At 39.7% G+C, this 22,095-nt stretch overlaps 1 protein-coding gene and 1 long non-coding RNA gene across 10 annotated transcripts in view; one reads left to right on the top strand and one right to left on the bottom strand.

Moving 5' to 3' along the window:
* Positions 1–5,451: 5,451 nt before the first annotated feature.
* The window catches only part of piezo2b (piezo-type mechanosensitive ion channel component 2b), a 90,795-nt gene continuing 74,151 nt past the window's right edge, over positions 5,452–22,095 (top strand). For all 8 annotated transcript variants that reach the window (XR_012772815.1, XM_075482925.1, XM_075482930.1 and 5 more), the window contains exons 1-3: positions 5,452–6,045; positions 12,170–12,265; positions 17,332–17,457. Coding sequence is in view for 7 of the 8 variants with exons in the window: in XM_075482925.1 (XP_075339040.1) it covers positions 5,982–6,045; positions 12,170–12,265; positions 17,332–17,457 (286 nt within the window). In the remaining variant the exon portion in view is untranslated. The remainder of the gene's footprint in view (positions 6,046–12,169; positions 12,266–17,331; positions 17,458–22,095) is intronic.
* Positions 14,583–17,808, bottom strand: LOC142398778 (uncharacterized). Of its 2 annotated transcripts, none has more exons than XR_012772816.1 (3): positions 17,310–17,808; positions 16,643–16,740; positions 14,583–14,830 (listed from the first exon to the last, which is right to left on the bottom strand). It is a non-coding gene; the product is annotated as an uncharacterized LOC142398778 (long non-coding RNA). The 2 variants fall into 2 exon arrangements; XR_012772817.1 differs by lacking the exon at positions 14,583–14,830 and adding an exon at positions 15,320–15,344.

The raw sequence follows: 22,095 nt of genomic DNA on the forward strand, positions 1-22,095 counted from the left end.
GTTGTGTTTACACATAACAGAAATCTTGGCAAAGAACCCATTTTAAATTGTATTTACCATTTACCAGAAGCCTGTCACAGAGACACATCATTTGTTCCCATTTCCTTAGTTGGATCTTTGAAAAATACCAGAGATAACACAGTTTGACAGACACAGAGTAGTATTTCTGCACCAACAAAAATCGGCTTAAAATTTTCACATCTCAGCATGATATAGAGGGTGTACTTAAAGATTTTGAGGAAACTGAACAATTGGAGGACAAAAGAAGAAGTGTCAGCTCTAAAACAAACAGATGAAGAGTATCTGAAAGTGATGTCCTAAAGAAAGAGGAAAAAATCAGCAAAGACCTGACCCAGGACCTGAGAATTCAGCTTCTCCTGTTGCTTTATTTCGTGAATAGCTGCTGATCATTTGCCACCTCCACATGACAGCTTCCAAGCTTGTGACAAACAGCAGTTATGATATTCATCCTGAGCCACGGGTTTGTTAGTGCTGATGTACAGTACAAAGAAAAAAAACAAACAGCAAAAACTGGTGGTCTCTGTTCATCTGATCCGTCCCGGGTCTGAAAACCTCAGAACCCCCCGCTCTTAGCTTGGCTTTCCAAGATACCACGTCAGTCACTCTTCAGTATCTCCGGGTACTATTCCTTCTCTCACTTCTGGCTGACATGGAGGACGGAGTCATTTTAGATGCTTTCGATGTCATATATTACTTTAGTTTTTTACTGAAATGACTGGATTGGGCTGTCATAAAGCTCAAACTGATACTGATCTCTCTCTTTGGTGCTGGCATCAGGTCAGCCTTATGACTTTTATCATCAACAACAGCTCAACATCACATTCATGCTATGCTGGTTTGGTGATAAAACATCTGGAATTGCTTGTAATATGTTCAAAGCCTAATTTAGCTTAAAGGATAAGATCGGTTTTTTTACATTGGGCCCTTGATTTCACATTATAACATGATGTTCTACTCACCCCTGCTTGTTGTTGAACATTTGGAGCTGTTCCGAAGATATTCGCGAGGCGTCTGGCTGCTCTCTTGAGATATTCGGCCATGAAACGGTTTCCTATGGGCAAGCTCATACAGGCACAAACTATGCTGTTTATAATTTATTAATTACTCTACACTAGCACTGATAACGTGGAGGTGCGTCGCTTACTTAAAAAAATCCGGGTTACTAATTTTGAATTTTAGCCGAATGAATAAATAGGCAGCAGGTCTGTGGGCTGTCTGTGGCAGTAGCACGACGAGGACGTCAGTAACACCCACTTTACGACAAAAAAAATCAAAATTACAATAACCCGGATTTTTTTAAGTAAGCGACGCACCTCCACGTTATCAGTGCTAGTGTAGAGTAATTAATAAATTATAAACAGCATAGTTTGTGCCTGTATAAGCTTGCCCATAGGAAACCGTTTCATGGCCGAATATCTCAAGAGAGCAGCCAGACGCCTCTCGAATATCTTCGGAACAGCTCCAAATGTTCAACAACAAGCAGGGGTGAGTAGAACATCATGTTATAATGTGAAATCAAGGGCCCAATGTCAAAAAACCGGTCTTATCCTTTAAATGCAGCTGCTTTTAATGTGTGAGAATAAATTCAACCAGAAAAGATCATTCAGAGTATTTCTTTCACTGCCTCTAAGTTATTAGACTATAAAACACAGCAACCATATGGAGGCCTGGAAAGCAAAAGGCTCCGGCTTTCAGCAACATAAACCATCTTCTTGTTGTTGGACAATAATTCTGAAAATATGAGACAGGTTGGTCAGAAGCAACTTAACCTGAAGCTCCACTGCTGAGTTCATTTGACCCGGAGAATTTATCGATAATTCCCTCTCAAGAATCAGATGAATAATGGATCAAAGACAAATGTTACTTAAGATTTGCATCCGTCTGAGGGATTAGATCAGCAGGTCTGGACTTCAAACAACACAAACAAATCAAGGCCTGACATGTTTTGAGGTCGGTTATTGATTATTTCTGGCTGCAGTTCAGGAGCCTGGTCGGCGACTCTGACTGCTCCCACATGACGGCTGTAGCACAACATCCAGCCGGTCAGGATCTCCAGTGAAAAGTATAGCTTCAGGGCAGAGGTTGACAGCAAGCAGCTTTCCCCTCAGCAGCATTAAGCTGTTTATTTTTCCTACTTTCATAAACCGAATCAGTTCTTCTGATTTGGCCAAACGATGATTCATCACTTCACAAGCAGGACCTTTGCCGCATTAAGTGCCCCAGCTTTTTCCACGTAGAGGCAGAGGAGGGTCATTTGGATCCTTCCCTTGCTCTTGCTCTCCTTCTGCATTATGCACTTTAGAGAAAACAGCATTGTGGATCATTTCCCTGTCAATAGAGCCATAAAACCAATCAATGAACACTTGATATATATATTGCTTTTATTCTTGAGTTGATGATGCACTGCAGAGTTTCGATAACTTCTTCTTAAAATTTAACCTCAGGTCAAAGTCTATAGATTCTGCAGATATTTGTGGAACAATAAAAACTCTCCAGTACTTTCCATGGTATTGAGAACTATCAAACCATTTTCTAAATGTCTTTTGACGTCTTTTTTATTTTTACATACAGAGAACGAAACGTGTCTGTGATGTTCTGCTAATGAAAAGCTTGATTGTTAAGTGTTTAAAATGAGGAAAAAATGACTTTCTTGCGGTTATACTTAAATTGAACTCCAGCAAATGCTGTGTGAGTCAGCAGCGGGTCTCAGTATACAGTGGAGCTATTCCAGGCAGCTTTATTAATGGCTTTTTACATTTTGGTATATTCTATGACTCACAATGCCTAAATTCTGAAGGAATGACGGAGAAACATGATGAATGTGGGTATTTTCATGTGTTTAACACCTAATCATGCTCTGTTAGATGTATTAAGGCTTTCAGTTGACCTGGATTTTCAGCAACAGGAAAACACCTGAGTGACCTAAACGTTTGTATCCTGATGAAAGTCTCCTGTGATGACAGTGCACTGGCCCACAGGAAACAAAGGACTGTTGAATGATTCGATGAGTCTGGCCCTCAAAGCTCAGTCAGGAAGACAACCACCTTTTCCTATTTCTACTCCATCAGCCGACAGAGGAGAGCTCCACTTTTCCGATTCACCAGTCAGATGCTGCTCCTCTGTCGGCTGATGTCAGCTGTCATTTCAGTGTCACATCAAGGTGACCCTTCTTCACCCAGTTTACCCCCACTTTCATCAGATCCTGCATCCATCAGCTGAGTTCATCAGAAATATCAATCTTCATCACTTCCGTCCAGCTCAGAAGAGACAATCAGTGTAAAAAGATGGTCTTAACTTTAACCTTTTTGTCAGAAAAGCTTAATTTTCTTTAACCAAATATCATCACATATGGCATCAGCAAAATATCAAAATATGTTCAGTTTCCACAGAAAACCACATCTCTTTGATAAATGCTGATTTTAGGAGTAATTTAGGAAACAATGAAACCTGATGTGAGCATCAATTGGGTCTTTTATTTAGTTTATGAGCCTCTGCTGAAGTTAGATTGACATTAAAATGGGTCATCAGTTTCTTTATTTCTGTTACTTTATTTTCTCAGTTCAGGGATTAAATGTTTTTTTGGGGACTCTATAGTATCCCAGAGTGACCCAGAGTTTTAGGGAAATCCTTGGTTCTCTCAGCAAGACAACACTAAATCCCGTTCTGCATAAATTTTTTAATTAATCTGTCGTAAAAGAGTCCAGATGTTAAACTGGCTTGTGCAGTCCAGATCTGTCATCCGGTGAAAACATTTGGAGCAAATGTGAAACTAAAAACTCTGCAAAGGAGGCCCCGAACAGCTGAAGTCCTTCATCAAACAAGAGGAGGAAAACATTTTGCTGTCTTTTAATGCAGTATTAAACCCGCTTCTGTCCAAATATTCATGAAAAATGTGGCTGGTATTAAATTACCTGTGAGCATTTATGTTATATATGTATATATGTCAGTTTTAACAGTTGCTATATTTTATTTGACTTCTTTTCAAATAAAGACTCGAGTCAAGTGATTTGCACTCCAACATGTTCGTCAGGTGTTTTCATAATTTGTCACATATTAGGAGGAGATAAAAAGTAGCTTTTTTTATAAGCATTTCGCCTCCTGAGGTTAAAGAAATGACCTTCCTTATGCCACCAAGGCTCGCAGATAAGGATAAATGTGGAAATGACATTTTAAAGTTTTAAAATAAGCTGTAGGCAGCTACAGTTCTGTATGTTTTCTGATGAATAACAGTCTATTTATGCGGCTTCTGTGTGATGGTTGCCACACTCACTCGCTTTGACCACAAGGTTGATGTTTTTACATGTCAGTGTAATACAGATTTACCAAATGCGAGCTGCAGGGGTGCTGCGAGGCACACTTTGTTGTTTGGAGTTTTCAGAGAGCCTTGCTGTTTTCTCCCGTTTGCAGTCCAAACTAAACTGATTTCCTTCTGGCTTCAGCTCAATGCTTCATGATGGCACTAAAGTAGTCTTCTTATTAAAAGAAAACAAAGGCAACAAATAGGTTTATTTCTTTACTGTTGTAAGTTTAGTTATAATACATTATTCTTTCTTCATCTGAGAATCTCCCAAAGCAAAACCTGCTTCAAAAAATATTTCCAATCCCTCTGAACACATGATTCCACTCAGGTGGGGAACAGGAGCCACAGACAAATACAACATCAGCCACCTCAGATCACTTTACATGGTCGAGACTTTACAGTTTTTCTTTTTAAAGAAACCAAACAATTTCCCACAAGAGGCAATTTGAACAGGAAGAAGCCTCCAGCAGAGCAGAAGTCTGAGGACTGCAAAAGACAAAATAACGTCACAGAGAAACCTCAAACAACACCGCAATTAATCAGATTTCTGTCTCCTGCAAGAGCAGGTGCAGCTGCCACTATTCACTCCCTCTGCTTGTCATTCCTCTAACATCACACATCACAGTAATTTAATTAAACTTCAGTGCTGCAAATAAAAATAAAAAGTTCACTCCAGTCCGGGTTGATGTTTAAATCAGGATAAGTGTCTGCTTAACCATTAGAAAGGAATTATAAGCAGGAAGGATGTTTTGCCTCTTCCTTTCCTAAATATTTCAGTGGTGGTGCTGTTGTGCACAAGTTGGATTCACACCAGAGGACGTCGCTGTTTCTCTCGAATATACAACAGAATCTAATGATGAGGGAAGTTCATAAAGTCCTCTTGGAAGAAGTCGTTCTGCTTTGCCGTTTGCTGCTTTGATTATAAAACTCCAGGAATAACATTTAGTGAAAGCACACATCATCTGCGGCGCTGTGACAAACCTTATCTTTTAATTCTCCATCCTTCTTTGCGTCCCACCTCTTGGTTCCAATTATCCCAGGGGGCTGGACCGTCTTACCAGGCGCACAATTCTGATTGGCTGAGCCCGGTGTCACTCTCAGCCTCATTCTGTATCCTCCTGTTGGTGAATCCAGTCCACACCAGAAGTCAGAAAGTCAAATTTCACTGAGGGGGCTACAAACAGAGGTGTCGACTTAGCCGGTTTTTCTGTCTTCTTTAAACGACCCACAGCAGAGAAGTGTTGTGAAGACAGTTTGACAGTTTAATAGCTACTTCTTAATGTGTTTTTCTTCTTAAAAAGGGAGATTAATTAGACTTGAGGACTTATTGGCTCCTTTCTCTGGCTTTTTCACGCGCCTTGCCAGCGCGGCTCTTTGCGCACCTGAGTCCGCCAACATGTCTCAGACGCATCTGAACAACTAAACTATCATGGTGACATTATTTAGCAGCGACCTACCTGCTGGGGCGAACCTTGCTGAATGCGCTGTCTCCCACTGTGGAATGGCCGGATTCCAGGTGTCTACAGGGGAGAGCCGCTGTGGCCGATCGGAGGAGCCAGCTGGGATTTGACAGAGCCCAGGAGAGTGGGATGCGAGAGAAACCTTAGAGGGACAATCTTCGGCTTCTTTTACCTGGATTCAACGTGGACTGCCCGGAGCCATGGCCTCTGAAGTGGTGTGCGGGCTGATCTTCAGGCTACTGCTGCCGTTGTGCCTGGCAGCTGGTGAGTTTTCTCTCAAATCCACAATTTTTACGCATCTTAATGTTGTACGTGCGCCACGTGGGGTTGGATGTTTAATCAATTAATCAGCTGTCTGATAGCTACCCACAAAGTTCATTCATCAATATTATCCTGTAATTCTCATTATTAGCCTTGTTAACTACATTGTAGCAGCATGTTTTTTTTTTTTTTTTTATCTTTTTCATCGTTTCAGACTGAAATACAGTAGCCTATGTGCAAGTCTTGATCAAGAGCCCATTTCTTTATATTTTGCTTCCAAGGAGCCAGACGTCTTGAATCTTTGAAAGTGGTCTTGAGCAGTAGTTTTCAAGTTCAAGTTTTTCTTTGGACATTTCTCTGCTTTTTCACAAATTTTCAGTCCAGTCTTTGTGCCCACTTTCAGAAGAATGCGTTTTTTTGTTTTGTTTAAGACATTAAACACTCACCAATGAATCTTAACTCCAGGGATGAACAAGTCTATTCATAACAGACTAGATCCACATTATATGGCAGTGAATGAAGAAATGATTGTAGGCTCAAGAGATTTTCACTGATATGCAAAGTTCTGGAGCTACCACAGGACAGTGTGTGTCATAAAATTTTAAGATCTGCAACGAGCTGCAAAATGATATTTGACCTCACGATGCGGTAGCTTCATCCCTCACTAAAAACACCGCACTGTCATACACCAGCTATTACAGACGGATTGCAGAGCACAGGCGTCACTCACCAGCGCTGTCCTCCACCTGGATGTCACCTTTTATTGGATTAAGTTAAACTGACAACTCCATGTCTATTCACTGCAGAGTGCATGCCAAAAAGATGGTGTTTATGTTTGAGTTAGAAGGGTGTCATTAAGTGCGTCTTTGAAATACTAGAATCACAGAATCACAGATTTGTTTTCATTATGGTTGCCAACGCCAAAAGCTCATCACTAATGCTCATTCTTATTTTCATCTATTGTGTTTGAGTGAAACCGGAAAGTAAATTATAGTGCACAGAAGCAGCACCATTTTGCTGAATTACTGTTAACACTAATTATACATACTTCCACGCCTGCATGATTTTGATGATTTATATCTTTGTGGTTTCTGGGTTTTGTTTGGTCGCTGCTCATGAATCACCAGCATAGTTAGTGATACAACAGCTGACGGCGTTACTGTTATTAATTAGCATTTACATTGCACTGACAGTGTTTTTCCTGCTGTTTCACATTCCTCTGAATAACTGCGCAGGAGTTTGTTTGTCTCTTGTATAACTTTGTTAAAAGTGCTCCTTAGAATTAGACATTACTGTGTCAGTTGAATTGTTTCACTCCTTTGCTATGGAGATGACTCATAGTGGCTCCTTTTTTTTTTCTTCTCTTTTTTTGGACTTTTAGCAGCTCAGACACTAATTTAAGTGTGTCCAGATGTTGCTCGAGGTATGGTCACACCTCGGATGCAGACCCTTCTGTGTAGATGCAGTTTAATTACTGCTGTAATCCTGTGGTAGGCCACAAGTGAAAAATGATTAGCGTCAAAGTGCCACTGAGGTTCCAGTGTGGTGTCTGCTCCAGTGTTGTGTACTTATAAAGCTAACAGCATGCTTTCTATAGATAAGACCCACTCAGTAGCACCATAATGCATCGCTTGACAGGCCGACGCGGGCCGGCGCGCCCCTTATTTCCAAAAGCAATTGTGAGGCCATGCGTTGTCTCCATTAATTCGTGGAAAGTCGTTTTAACAGTATGAATTAATAATGCGGTTGCAAGGGAGAGAATAATTGCTTTCCCTCTTATCGTAAACGTACCTTTAATATTTGATGTTTTTTCAAAGTGCCAATGAGCAGCTGGACATGGTAACTGACAGGATGGAGGAAATGTAAAATGGAAAGAGGGGAATGTGTCCAGAAACATGAAAGATGGAGTTTCTCTTATCAGCATTGATTTTTTTTTGTTATTATTTAGGGTATCAGGTATTTTTTGGTCTCTCAGTTTTATGTTTTTTGGAAAATAGAATAAAAGGTATATTTATTTTCCTCTCAGTGCTATATAAACAGAGGGGAAACAAACTGCTGCACAGCAGATGTTATCGTGCCCCCAACACCTATATTACCCTTACTGTATATGTACATGTCTGTAATGTATGTTGCAAACTATTGCTTTTCATGTCCTAGTGACAGACTTGTCTGCTGACGTTACATCGTCAGTGTTTCCTGTTGGCCATCTGACAGCACCTCTATTGAAACGCGCACAACTGCTGGGCCCATGTGTACACAATCCCCTCAGCCGACACACACACACATTTGCACACAGCTATGGTTTTGCTGATCAAACAGTCCACTGTTTACGTGTTTACTGGAAGAGTTCGGAGTGTGAACATAATTGTGAACATGCACTTTCCCAAATGTCTCGTCTGATATTGAACCTGCCGTGAGAATGTACGGCGAGTCAGCCGCGTTGAGTCGAAAAGCACAACGCTGGAGCAAACACAAATGAAAGGCGACATGCAGATGCTTAGCTGCTGCGAGCGTTAGTGGAGTTATGATGCATTGAATTTTTACAAACATGAATCCATTCGTGCACAGTTTGCAGATCTCGAGGCAGACAAAGTGATCAAAACCTCAATAAAGTTTTTAAATTGGTCAGAATTGGGTTTTATTTCAGAAACTAGCAAAAATAATTTGCTTAAAGAAAAAGGTTCGTACAAGCTGCATAAAACTGTATTGATTTTGAAAAATAAAGAAAATAGCTGTCAAAGAATTTGTCAGAGTCAAGATCGTAGACAAGAAGGCTAAAGCTCAGACTTTAGGTAAATTATGTGAAGGAAACAAAAACAAATAGGCTTTGTTTTAGTCATATTACTGTCAAATCATCATTGTTGATGTATTTTATGGCAGGTTAACACTTATAAGAAGCTACTGTTAGTAAGTTTTGAACTTTTGAACTCTCAACAAAGCTTTAAAACAAGCCCTTGTTCAAGAATACTTCTGGAAATCCTGAATTAACAGAAACGTCTCACATTGGTTTTGTTAGCATTTGTTTGACCTGTAACTTTTGTTACATTGGCTGTAAATAAATTACAGTTGACTCCCTCAGTCTGTTTCATTACCAAACTAACAGTTAAAGTATGTTAGTATTATGATGCGTTTACTGCAGCTGTCCGGATTTAACTGTAAATAATTTGAAATGTAATTATAAATACGGTAGGCTACCGTAGCAGTAAGTTACACACTTTGTTTAGTCACAATGTGGCTACAAGTTAGCTTATAGCATTTGCTACGTAGCCAGCAAGCCATTAATGCTAGCTAGCTTGTTAGCGAGTCTGCGTTGGCATTTTATTTTAAAATGGAAAGAAACAAAGTAATCCATTGAATGGATTAAAGCATTTAAAGTGAAATTGGCAACAGTTGTCATAAAAGATTAATTATTTAGTTTACAGCTGAAGTGCAACAATTAAAGGTTGTCAAAATTTTAATTTCAGTCCCTCTTTTCAGGAAATCTTACATAAAAAATTCAAGCTTCTCAGATAGAATGATTACTAATTTATACTGATTTTATGTAAGTTAAAGAAATTAGCTTTCCTTTGAAATTGAGCTTTGATATTATTTCCCCAGAAAACTGTTCTGATTGATTAGAGTTTTAAGATTTCCCACCCACTTTGAATTGAACTTTTTAAACACTTGGTATCAAGTGTCATGCTCGAAAGAAAAAAAGGTGATGTGGAATGCTCTTTTATTACTTTCCCCTGAAAGGTTTAAATTCCTGTGTTATCTCCTAGTGCCGGAGTTAGCCTGGCACTGCATTGCCTTATCTTCCATCATTAAGTTTTCATGTTTGTGGGCTTCTGAGTTGACACATATTTCTGCTTTGCTTCTTATGTGTTTAGGCTTTGTGTGTCTGTTGTAATGGCTTTGATTCGGAGAGACAAAAGACTGATTCAGCCTCGAATGGGGATTTTTACAGTAATCTGATGTCTGAAAACAACGGCAGTTTATTTTCATTCTCTGTGTGAAATCCTCAGATGGTGAGTCATAGAGCAAGGGCAAATGGTCAGGAAGGCTACGGTCAATTGTCTGTGGGCTATTGCAGCGGGAGCAGAACCTGTAGATACAGACATTATCTGTAACAATAATCAGTATAGATACAGACGTGTTTAGATTAATTACTCTGCCACATCTGGCACATCTTGGTCTAATTTAATGCCACATTTAATGAAGATAAAGTGGGTGGAGGATAGAAATGCTGCACTGTGTGAAAGAAAAAAAAAGAATAAAGATTGTGAGTCATTCCTTCCTCCAGCCTGAAAACCCATTTTACCTACTAGTGTCTGAAAAAACAAAAAAACCCAGCAACAAATCCCCTATCAATACTTAAAAAACATATTTTTCTAATTGTAATTATATTTGTGTTTTTTTAATCTGGCTTGTCAACCATTTATCTATGCGTGAATAATCACAGAGATAATCTACAGATGTTTGTGATTTGCCCAAAGACGGCAAGCCCCATGACATTTATTAACTTTTGTTAGTTTTCATTGGTCTGTCTGAGCAGCGCCAAAACCAGGAGGTGCACTTACTTCTCCTCCAAGGGAAAAGTCAGAGCCAAGTCAGATGTCAATGAATAGGTCCATTGACTGTGCAAAGATAAATACAAGCACCATTTTCTGCAGTTAAGTGTAATTTTTCAGTAGTCCCGCACACAGCAGTAGCTGCTGATGTCTGACTTAGACGATAACTCCTGCGGCCGACCGGGTTGTAAACGCTGAGCTTGTTGATATAACTGCAAAGAGAAATTTGGAAAGTCAGACTCAGTGTCCACATTTTATACACAGTCACTGTGTACTTTCCTCCTCGCTTCCTGACGTATAAAAGTTTAAAGAAGATATTGCAGCTAACCCCATATTTTGTGGTTACTTCTTGATTTAACTTGTTATTGAAACTATGATTCTTAAAATAATTTAATGCTGTAGTGCTTGGGTTGCTAAATAATTGAGCATGTGCTTTATGTGTAGGGCAGGGCGGTTCGTTTTGGACGCATTAATTGACGTTCACTCAGGAGGCAGTGGGAGCTGTTTAACTGGTAAAAGCCCTGATCATGACAGGTGGTCGATAGGACATGAGAAATGAGGTGTGTTAAAGATCAATAGATCAATTAACATTTGTTAGAAGTCACATTTGCACTTAAGTATTTTAACTCTCATCGAGAATACTAAAAGACTTCTGTTATAGGTGTGTATACAGTGTATGTATGCAGGGGGAGTATTCAGGGAAGAGTAGTTGCAGGAAATTACATAATCTGGTGTCATGAGGTGACACACTGACAAAAATCACGATGGAGCAAAGCTGGAACGATTATTTTGATTGCCATTTGATCTGCTGATTATTTTATAATTAAAGTGGTTCATAATTATTTAAAAGAATGTCACAAATCGATGACAGGTGTCCAAATCGAAGAGATCAGATAAACGCTATTAGATTTATTTATTTAACCTTCACTCATCAAAAAAGCAGTGCTAGTTTAGCATTTGTCTTGTTTCATTTTAATATTGACCTAAAAATAGAAATAAAAAAATGATCTTGGTACGAGATTAATAATTATTTTTCCTTTCTTAAATCTGTGACTGATGCCATCTTTTAATTTGTGACGTCTTTGGCGAAAAAAACCCCTCAGATTTTGTTATTTTTATTTAAAAGAAAACATGAAATAGTTTGGGATTCTTGTAAATTAAATCTTCATGTGCAGATCTATCCACAGGCAGTTAATTGTGTCTCTTAACAGCCAACCACTGTCGGGTGATTATTGTACTTTAAAACAAATGTCAGTTTCCTGAGTAACTGAATTAACGGCAGGTTTGTTTTTTGTGATGGAGGCCAGATGAAGAGATAATTAGGCTTGTGAGTGTAAAGTTTAGTTAGAGGAATGTTCTGGTGTTTAATTACCACAAGCAGCTTTTCTACACTGGGAACATTTTAATGACTTTAACCATATGTTTTTCTCAGTTTGTGTTAAGTTGATCTCAGTGATGATCACGCTGCCAGCTTCTGCCCTTTATTTAAAGACTCAAAGAAACTGGTGGTATTTGAGGAAAATGTTGTTGTTTATCATAATCTAAAGGTTGATTTGTTGCACTTTTTTTCCCTACAGCTTGCCTGTTCAGGTACAATATCCTGTCCTTCGTCTACCTCATCTACCTCCTGCTTATTCCACTCTTCGCAGAGCCCACAAGCACAACAATGCAGGGTAAGAGCTACAATATAACTCTGTTTGAAGCTTCTCATTTTCAATGGCTTTGACTTTGTCCACCACCCGAAGAAGTTTGACTGCCTCTCAAAAGCCTTTGGTTTTGAATGTTGTCCTCTGTAATGCAAACCAGCCCTTCTCCAGGAGACTTGAATTTCCCTGTGGTGAGGGTGGATTTGGCACATGGTTCGGTCCATGAAAGGTAATATCGGTTAGTGCAGGCATGAGTCCTTCTGTAATAATAAAAATGATCCACTGTTAGCCAGATCTGAGATAGAAAAGCGGTCCATCTGAGCCAGATCTGAGATTTGCTTGATAAAAATTGACATTGTAGGCTTAGTTTTGGTTTATTTGGGCAGATCATTCCCATATAAATGCTAAAAACCAAAAACTCATGCTGTGCTATGAAACCGAAAAGACCCTGTAAAATGTTTTTAGTTGAAAAAAAAGACAGTTCTGATTATTGCATGCTTTTGATACTTCAGTCACTGACTGAGGGATATAAAAGTTGCTCGTTGATACTTTAAGTTGGTTTTATATTTCTTAAGGCCATGATCTGTGAGCATTTGACAAGTAGTGTGAGTTAATTCAGACTACGTTAGGGTTGAGTTGAAGCTTCATATTTCAACTTTTTGGTATTCGAACCACCCTGAATTGGATTAAGCGGTTATAGAATGATATTGGAAATGAGTGCAGTAGATGAAAGCCACTCTTAAAGCTGTAAAACTACCCTCTATATCATTGTTTCATGTTTATTTAGAAGCCATTCATCCCTCAAAGTATTCTTATTACAATGGACCTCTGTGGTTTCTGTCAAGCGACTGAGGTGGCTGTTCCCCTTAGAGATGATGAGTGTGGGATTGCTCCTTCATGCGCCCCATTCACCGCAAATTACAACACAGCACACCTTTCAAACCTCTGCAATAACAATATAGGTTTCTGTAGAAGACCACACGCATTGTTTAATAATACATTAACCCGTAATGGTGGCTGGAGCAGTCCGACATTCGTCTGCTCGTCTCCAGCTGAAATACTAATCAGGAAGTCAAAGGAGAAGAAAGAGAAGTGAGAGGTGGAAGCGGAGAAAGTGGACCACTTACAGTCTCATCAATAGTTAAAGAGGAGACGTATAGTAAAGCTGGTTGTTCACCGACCTGATGGCCTTTGCGATAAACACGGTGATTCTTTACTGATATGAAATTTTCCTGTCTTAAATTTATGTGTGTGGAAGGTCCTTTTATTCAAACTGTGGCATAGTTGTTTCAGCCCCTTTCACACATGCACAGCTTTTCATTAATCAGGTGGCAACCGAATGTGTCGGTGCTACAAAAACTCCCTTCCGTGGTTCTTTTCTGTAACATTTTTTATGGAAATCCGACTGGTTCAGATCCAGTAACGTGTGTGATTCACTTTCACCATGGCTCAGGCATGAATAGTTGGACTTACTAAATAGATGCTAAAGCAGCAACTGGTTCATTATTAAATAAATAGATAACAGCACCTTCCAAACCTTTGACCGCCATGTTTTCATCATAGATTATGATCTGAGTCATTAAATAAACTCGTGAAAACTGCTTAAAACCGCTTAAGCTGAAGCTTCTGCTCTCTGTCTAACTACATATCAATTTAAAGTGCTCCCATCCGCAATAGTTTTATAAATTACTTTTATTTATTTTATTTTATTTATTTTATTTGAATTGTTATGCGAAAACTGTGACCCCAGAAGGACTTGCAGAGTCTTGCGTGGTGGAGCGGGTTTGAAGCTGACGAATTAGTTCATATCAGCCACACTGTTATAGTGCAAAGTCTCAGGAGTTTAACAGTGATTTTCCTGTAAAAGGGACATTTTCAGCTGCTTCCGTCCACTGTTGCTACGATTTATCTAGACGCTGCTTGCGCTAGGATCGATCATTATATGGTGATATGAGATGTTGTTTTTAGACAAATTTGATTCTGTGAACTTTCTGCTTATCTGACTTTAGTCAAACAAGGATTAATAATCATACTTTGGGTACTTGTTGGGAAATTTATTGACCAGATCAAAGTGAGATGAAGTAATTCTAATAAAAACATTGTGTTTCCACAGAGAGGTCTTTTCAGGTAAATGAATTAACAGCTGCCAAAGTGTTTAGTAAAAGCCTAAAATTAAAATGAGAAATTACTCACTGACCTTAGACTGATTTAAATGACCATATGCTACTCATTCATAAATGATTATTGTTTAAAGCTACAAAATAAGAGAGACAATCCAAATGTGCATGTCACAGTGTTACACACACCACCTGCACCCACAGAAAAAAAGAAAATGCTGTTATCTTCATTAGCCTTTATTAAAGAAAAGTTCGGCCTGAAGATGATTACAGTTTCACATGCTCATGCTTACATGACATTTTCTCAGACATCTGTATTGTTGGAGCGATCACGTACAGGATCCAGATCACAAAAGAAGAGAGGTAAAGTGCCACAGGCGTCAGATAGTGTGAGATGTTCTTGTAGTGTAACCTGCCAGGACTTGTATCCCATCTGTCGGCCTCAGCTGTCTGTCATCAGCGAGGGGGCTGCCGGCTGACAGACACAGTATGAGGAAGTTACAGTGAACACCACCTCAGTTATGGGATTTTTTTCTGACTAACAATGAAATTACTGGAAACTGGTGTGATGCTATCGCTTCTTGATAAGCAGCTTATTTTACTCAAATGTTTGTTAGATAATAGAAGATGAAGGAGTTTGGGATGTGATTTATCACTCACGATTTACAGTCATTTCAAATTCCTGACATTTAGGTTGTAGGATTGTTAAAAAGCAACCGCATGAGTTTTAAATTCAGGAGAAAGTTGTAGACTAACAGCTCTCTTTTTGGCAGTGACCACAACATTGTCTTTAAGTGACGTTATTGAGTTACTCAGACATACTCCGACAGCACAAACTTTAGAAATATGTATGCTATTGCACAGAAAAGAGCCAAACCTACACTTTTTTAATTATTTTAGATGGAATAAGGAAAGGGATTCAGCCCTTTGTTTTGATGGTCTGTTTCGTTCTGTCTTCTGATCTTAAAGGACGTCTGGCTGTTAAATCTCTGAAGTTGACAGAAAACACATGTTAGACATGAATAACTCATTGGGTATAATTTGCTTGAAAAAGCCAGCGTGACCAAGGATGTGACAAGCGGTATCTCATGCAACTTGTTGTTGTTTGTGATTTGCTCTCTAACATTGTAATTGCAGTATTTGGCTTTCTATCCCCTTCAAGGAATCTAATCGTCAGTGGGGCTTAACAAAATGTAAACTATTGCTCTCATATGGTCTGGGATGATTTTAAGAGTCCCTTTTGTACGTGCCATATTCCCCGTTGAATGGAAACTGACGTGACAATTTCACATAGGGGAATCGTCAAGCACTGTTTGGATGAATCTGTATAAATATTTGATGTTATGGGTGATTTATCAAGTTTAGCTTGTAGATTTCCAATGGGGAGTGTTTAGCTTTAAAGCATCTCGTAGTTTGGCTTTTTGAAAACCCATTGTCACTACTATTTTGAGACCTAAGACGCTTTTTCCCCCCTGCCTTGTTAAGTCAAGCACAGGCGTCCTCATTAGAATAAAAATGGCATTTAATTGGCATTGGGACCGTGAGGCCGTATCAGGTCTTACTGTTGTCAAATGGGTGCAATTCTCCTATTGATGATGGAAAAGGGGCAACTATTAAATCTGAACAATGCCCTCTTCTTTTGGATTCATATAAAATGCACTCGGGAGAGCGTTTTTAAACTGAATAGCGAAGCGAAATACTTATTCAAGATGAGCGTCGCCAGACACAGATTGCTGTCAGACAACAAAAATGTTCTATTGCAAATAGGAAAAAAAAGGGGGAACAGCTTTAGGACCAATTTGGACGCAGACGTTTGCTAAAACTCCTCGTTTCTTCATAGTTACAAGCGTTCTTTTCCCTCATTAGGAAAGCTCAGGGAATTGCAATGGGAAATTTGCACAAATTGTTTTCGATCTAACATTTAATAAGCTGACGTGGTGTGTTGCTGCACACGTTGCGATAAGGTTAGCCCCTAGCGACCTGGAGCTCAGCGGTAGTGCCTCACTTTAGCCAGGATATTGTGCCACGCTACAGTAAAATTGTTAATACCCCACAAGGATGCAGTAAATGTAATGAGATGTTCCACCGCTATTAACGACCGGACCAGACAATGTAGATATGTATGACAATTTAGCATAACGAGGTTGAAAGCACCGCTGTTGTTTAAAGGGTGAGAATTTTAGAACAGAGGAAAATTAACATTTTATTTTTTATGATAAGAATGTATCTGGGATATCCTACTTTAGAGAATTATCACCATAACAACCCCTGAAATTATTCCAAATACCTGTAGGTGCTCTATAAAACAGCCATGTGTTGAACAGCTGTGGCAGCTCCCCCGCCTGCTCTCATCCTCCGCTGCGTTCCCACAGCTGTATTCTTTACCTGCATTAAAGGAATACGCCGGCTCAGTCAACGCCTTTATGTTCTCGTGGCTTCAAACGGCGAAGTTAATATTTGTGAACATGAAACCAAAGAAGAGGCTCGTGTATAAAGACTAGTTCTGCTCTTACTGGGATACGTTAGAGACTTAAAAGGTCTCGTGGTCCACCAAAGTGTTTGTTTTACTTTTCAGCTGAAATAAGCTTTGCCCAGTGGCAGTGGTGCCAGTTCTTAGCCAGGATATGGATTGTGAGCCGCAGAACATCGCTCTTGGTTGCTCTCCCAGTCACCCTCACCTCTGTTCCAGCTCATTCGAAACGGCTTTTGACCACGTAGCACATCAGATCAATATGATACGGCATAAGGAAACAGCTGTCTGTTTTCAAAACACTCCTTTGATCTGTCCTAAAATAGCCACAGTATAAGAGCTCAGGAATACCAAGACATTTAGCAATACTCTGCGTCAGACAAAGTTCTTTTTTTCTACAAAAACAAGACTTTTTCTGTGTGTCAGTGCACCAACAGAGGGAATAACATGTGGAAGTTCTTAAACTGAGTGTTGTTGAACTCACTGTAGCTGTTCTCCCCCTTTAGGCCACACAGGGCGTCTGCTGCAGTCCCTCTGCTTCACCAGTATGTCCTTCCTGCTGCTCCACATCATCTATCAGATTACCGTCAACAGCCTCCTGGCCAGCAACTCCATCTCCTCCGACTTCAACTGTGAGTACACTGCAGCCTTTATAGCCATGGCTTTGAGGCTACTGAGGTTTGTTGTGTGCAGAGAAATCAGCACGCTTTAAAGGTCAAAGATCCAAGAGCTGATTGCTTGGGTCACTTTCATTTGTACCTTCTAAAAACACTGAAGACATACAAAGAAGCAATATATTTGTTTTTAGAAAAATCAGATTATTAAAGCGTCATCAAATTTAGCAGAGGATTTACACTTAAGATTAATCCTGGAAGAGAATATAAGCAACCCCCACTTCTCTGTAGCCAAGAGGCCCCCATGTGTTTGTTAGGTGGTGAAAGCAAGCTAAGACGTAGCTGCAGTGTTCATACAGATATTCAGCGAAGGAGTATGAATAAAGCTCAAATATGACTGTAAGGACTGCTCAGATGTGTTCAGATGTGTTCAGACGGGATGTTGTTGCACATGTTCTTGTCAGACCGGGGGCACGTGTGTGTCCCATCACACGGGTCGTTTTCTGAGCTTGACCTCTGACCTCAGCGGAGTCTTCAGAGAAGGTGCTGCTTTTTCACTGCCTGAGGGAATTTTTTGGTTTTTGTGCAAGAATCTAAGTGACGTCATGCGATATGTGAGTAAATATGATTCACGGTTTCTATAGATATCCCTTTTTGTCTTTCTTGCATTTTGTCACATCATGAAGATTTACGACTCCCAACACATTCCTCGACTTAATAAGCTTTCTTGTTCCATATGGCAAAAAGATGCCAGTAAAGCAAATACTGTAAGTTGTTCACTCACCGTTGGGAAGGTGTTAATAGTCGGCTCTGGGCTTCTCATGAAACTTGGTATCAAATTGTAAAATTTGAATATGTCTAGACGTGACAGACCCTGACCTTGTGGTCTAATGACTTCTTCTTTCGAATGGAAGCAGCTTGCCTTCCTCAGTTGAATCGCGGCCAACTCAGAAAGCAGAACGAAGCTTATCACCTCAGGCAGAAACACACGGAGCTGTTCAGAGAGGGTAGACTAAATATGCTCTCATGGAGATCTTAATTGCTGGATTCTCAGACACTGCAGTTTGTGGCTCAAACCCGGGCAGGATAGGTTAATAAAGTTCATTAATCTACTTTGTTTCTATTTAGTGATCTGATGGATGACTTTTCTGCATGTTTTCAGGATGAGGCTAAAGTAAACCTATTCTTATTTTCACTTTTGGCTTCAACAGGAAGTTAGACATTACTCTTGTCTTCTTAAACTGCCGCCTTAATTCTGAGAGAGCGCCTTATCTCAGATTTCTATATCAGGTTTAGCCACATTTAGCCCCCTTGACACCCTTTTCCTTTTCCTCCTCACTGTCAAGTGGCCAACCTTCCCCTGAATAACTTCATATAATTTCCTCTGTTTTTTTTTTTTGCAGCCAAATACACCATTAGAGCAGTAAGCTGAGTTGAGTTTATTTCCAAAAGAGCTAACACCTCCAGCTGTTAGGGCAGGTCAGCGAGTGGTCACCAGATGAGCCGGGGCCGGCTTCCTTTGGAGTTATCCGTCATTCCTGTGTGCTGAGTCGACACAGGGGAGGGAACTGCATTTACAAACAGTTTGCGTTAACCACGAAGGAGCACCAGATGGGTGGAGTTTGCTACAATTCACGTCAGCTAAATTGTCCGCAGAGAGAATACACTTCTCCGACTTTGAGATATTTTACTGTAATTTTTGGCAGACATTATCCTTAGTGGCAATACCCACCCATCTGGTGTAGGTTAAAACAAAAAGGATCTGTTTTGATTTGGACCACATCTAACGGCGACATATTATCAGCCGCTCAGAGGGGCTCAATAGCCTGTTGAACAACTGTTTCATGGCAATTTCAGCCCGGCTTATCCATACACATCCTTCCAGCTGTTTGGAAGATGTGAGGCGTTTTCTGAACTTTTTGTGACTGTCTGATTACACTGTATGCTTTGACATGTTGAAATTCTGAAATATTCCTCCGTGCGTGGAGAGGCGTAACAGGCATTAGGCCCCAGAGATAGAAGAGAGTGCAGAGAAATGCTGCACTGAGGTTAACAGTCCAGAAAGCACAAGGGGTGTTTTATGATGCTCACATAAAGTCTGAGGACAGGTATTTTTGGTGCCCAGCTGGGGTGAAACGCGGCCTCGCCTCAACAGACAGAAAGTCGCACACCCTCTTCCAGAAGTCTCCACGCTGAGCTCAGCCTGTTTTACACAATATTCCTCTTGTCATGCGGTAGATTAGACTGGCCTCATTTTACCTCTGGCATTCGGAGAGCATGATGTCACACACAGGATGGGTGTCCTCTCGCACTTGTAGGTGTAGATGGGTGAAGGGTGAAGTTACATGCTGCAGATGTTTGGACTCAGGAGTCACTAAAACAGGCTGTGTTTTGATTGCAGTCTCGGTATCTGTTTGAAGAAGTCATTTGGGCTTTATTGCCTCCGTGGGCGATCATCAGCAGACTTCATCTCCCTCCGTACATTTTTCTGGCTCTGCCTTTCATCATAGTTACTTTGGCTTGTTGAGGACAGTAAAGTAGAGAGCTGGAGCTCCAGGTCAGACTCTTAGGTCATCAAATCAGCAACTTTTAGTGGTTCTGGGATCCAAACTTGTATCCTGAGCTGATTCTGCCTTTTCAGTCGCATCTCTCACGCACCGAAACAGCTACTCCAAATCAGGCTGTCCTTCTCAGCGCCAGTGTTTAAATTCAAACTGAAATATGAGACCTTGCCTTTAAGTTACTATCGTGCTGATTTTGTCAGATGATGCTGCGGTTATGAAATCAGGATTTTATTAGAGCGACAGTCTGGAAATGGCTGATTGTCAGTGACAATATCTGATGCGTTTAGTCGTCTGTCAAAAGAAACTGAAAAATATGTGAATGAGAGCAGCTTTATTGGAAATTTAGCTGTACTGACATACACTTAGACTAAAAGATGCAAAAAGATGGCATTTTGGACCATGCACAGAGCACCTTGTTGAGTCTTATTGAGCTTATATATGCAGCGTGATTTGAGCCCCGACTACATTATCTGGATGTGTGGATCCAGTTTTGAAAGCTTTGATTTTGTCCGGTTGGACTAACATGTTTACATGCTTGTTATGGGTCTGGTTCTGTGGACACAATAACAGTTTTTTTTCTTGTTCCTTAATACGGCACACTTTCTTGTTGTTTCTTTTTATCATTACATCTATAAAGATAACACAAATCGTAGCTGTTTATTTTAAAGACTTAATCTGAATCTGTTTTTCTACTCAGAGTTTTTAAAGCTCAGAACTTCTTCGTGTTCCTGTATGTTCTCTGCTTCCTCTTAATCTGTTTTTGTTTACTGCACTGTGCTCAACATTTGTAATGTGCCATATAAACTGAGTTATCTCGACTTTATTAGAGCAGAAAATCAAAAAACTACACCATGCAGAGTTTGTGTCACAGCTTGCTGGCAACACAGATATTTACCGAGTTGAATGGATAGACTTTCTCTCCAATCTATTTTTGCTTGTGTTTGTGTGCTTATGGTAAGTTTTCCCTGTTATTTAAACTCACGAGCCATCCTTTTTAATTAAGTGCTGAAGGGATTTTGTAGCTAAGGATTCCAAAGGTAGTTAAAAAAGCATTGCACAGCATAACTAGACCATTGGCTGATAAGTTTTATACAGGTATTAACAAATCCAGTGGACTAAGACCAATATGACATTGTATTTGTTAATGTAGATTAAAAGAAGTTTGTTAGGCATAAAACAACCTTAGATATTCTCTGAGTTTAACTATTAGATTTGTGGGGTAAGAAAAATCAGAAGTTATTGAGAGAAGAAAATAAAACAAAGCTTTTTGTTGTTTCTCTTTTATAGGAGCCTTATCTCTTCGCTGCCCTATAAAACGCTTGATTAACCAACAGACATATTCAGTACAGGCCTTATTTAAATGAGATTGAATTACTTCAATGTTGCAGTTTTTATTTATTTAAGAGAAGAAGAACGTGCTGATGAAGGTCACCGGGGATTTATAGTACAGCAGGTCATGTGACACATCGCACTGGTGCAACATTTACTTTTATGTGTCATTCTCTGTATCCTGGTGGTGGCTTCACTTTTGTGATCAGATTGATCCAACTTTAAGATGTTTAGTGAATTTAGACCTTTAATCCTGGAGAATAATAATCTTTGATTCAATTCTCAAAAGAGTGCATTTCAGACTGTAATCTTAGATGTTTTTTCTTAATATTACTCCTAATCTCTGGTTAAACAATTATTTTCTTATTTAATTTAATTAAAAATTAAATTTAGTTTTGTTTGATTGTTTATTGATTTTGCCTGTCTGTCTCCACTAAAGAGAGTTATGTTAATCTTTAGATTTCTGGTTTGTGGATGTTTTGCTCTCTGCTCTTTGCTGTTTTATACTTGTGGATCCGAGCTTTTGTGCTCTCAGTTATGTAGTTTTTATATTGGGTGGGAAATAAAGTGAATCAGCCACAGTTGGGCGGTTGAAAGTTGACAAAAAGCAGTGGACCGGCAAATTTGGAATTGGTACAGCATAATTTGCGCAGCAACAACCTGTTTGAATTATATTAAAATCTGAATAAATGTTAAACAAAAAAACATTACAGCTTTACTAGCAGTAAAGTTCTCTTTAATTTCCCCCCTCAGAGGTTGTAAA

Source organism: Odontesthes bonariensis, chromosome 14 (genome assembly GCF_027942865.1).
Source record: "Odontesthes bonariensis isolate fOdoBon6 chromosome 14, fOdoBon6.hap1, whole genome shotgun sequence".
NCBI lineage: Eukaryota > Metazoa > Chordata > Actinopteri > Atheriniformes > Atherinopsidae > Odontesthes > Odontesthes bonariensis.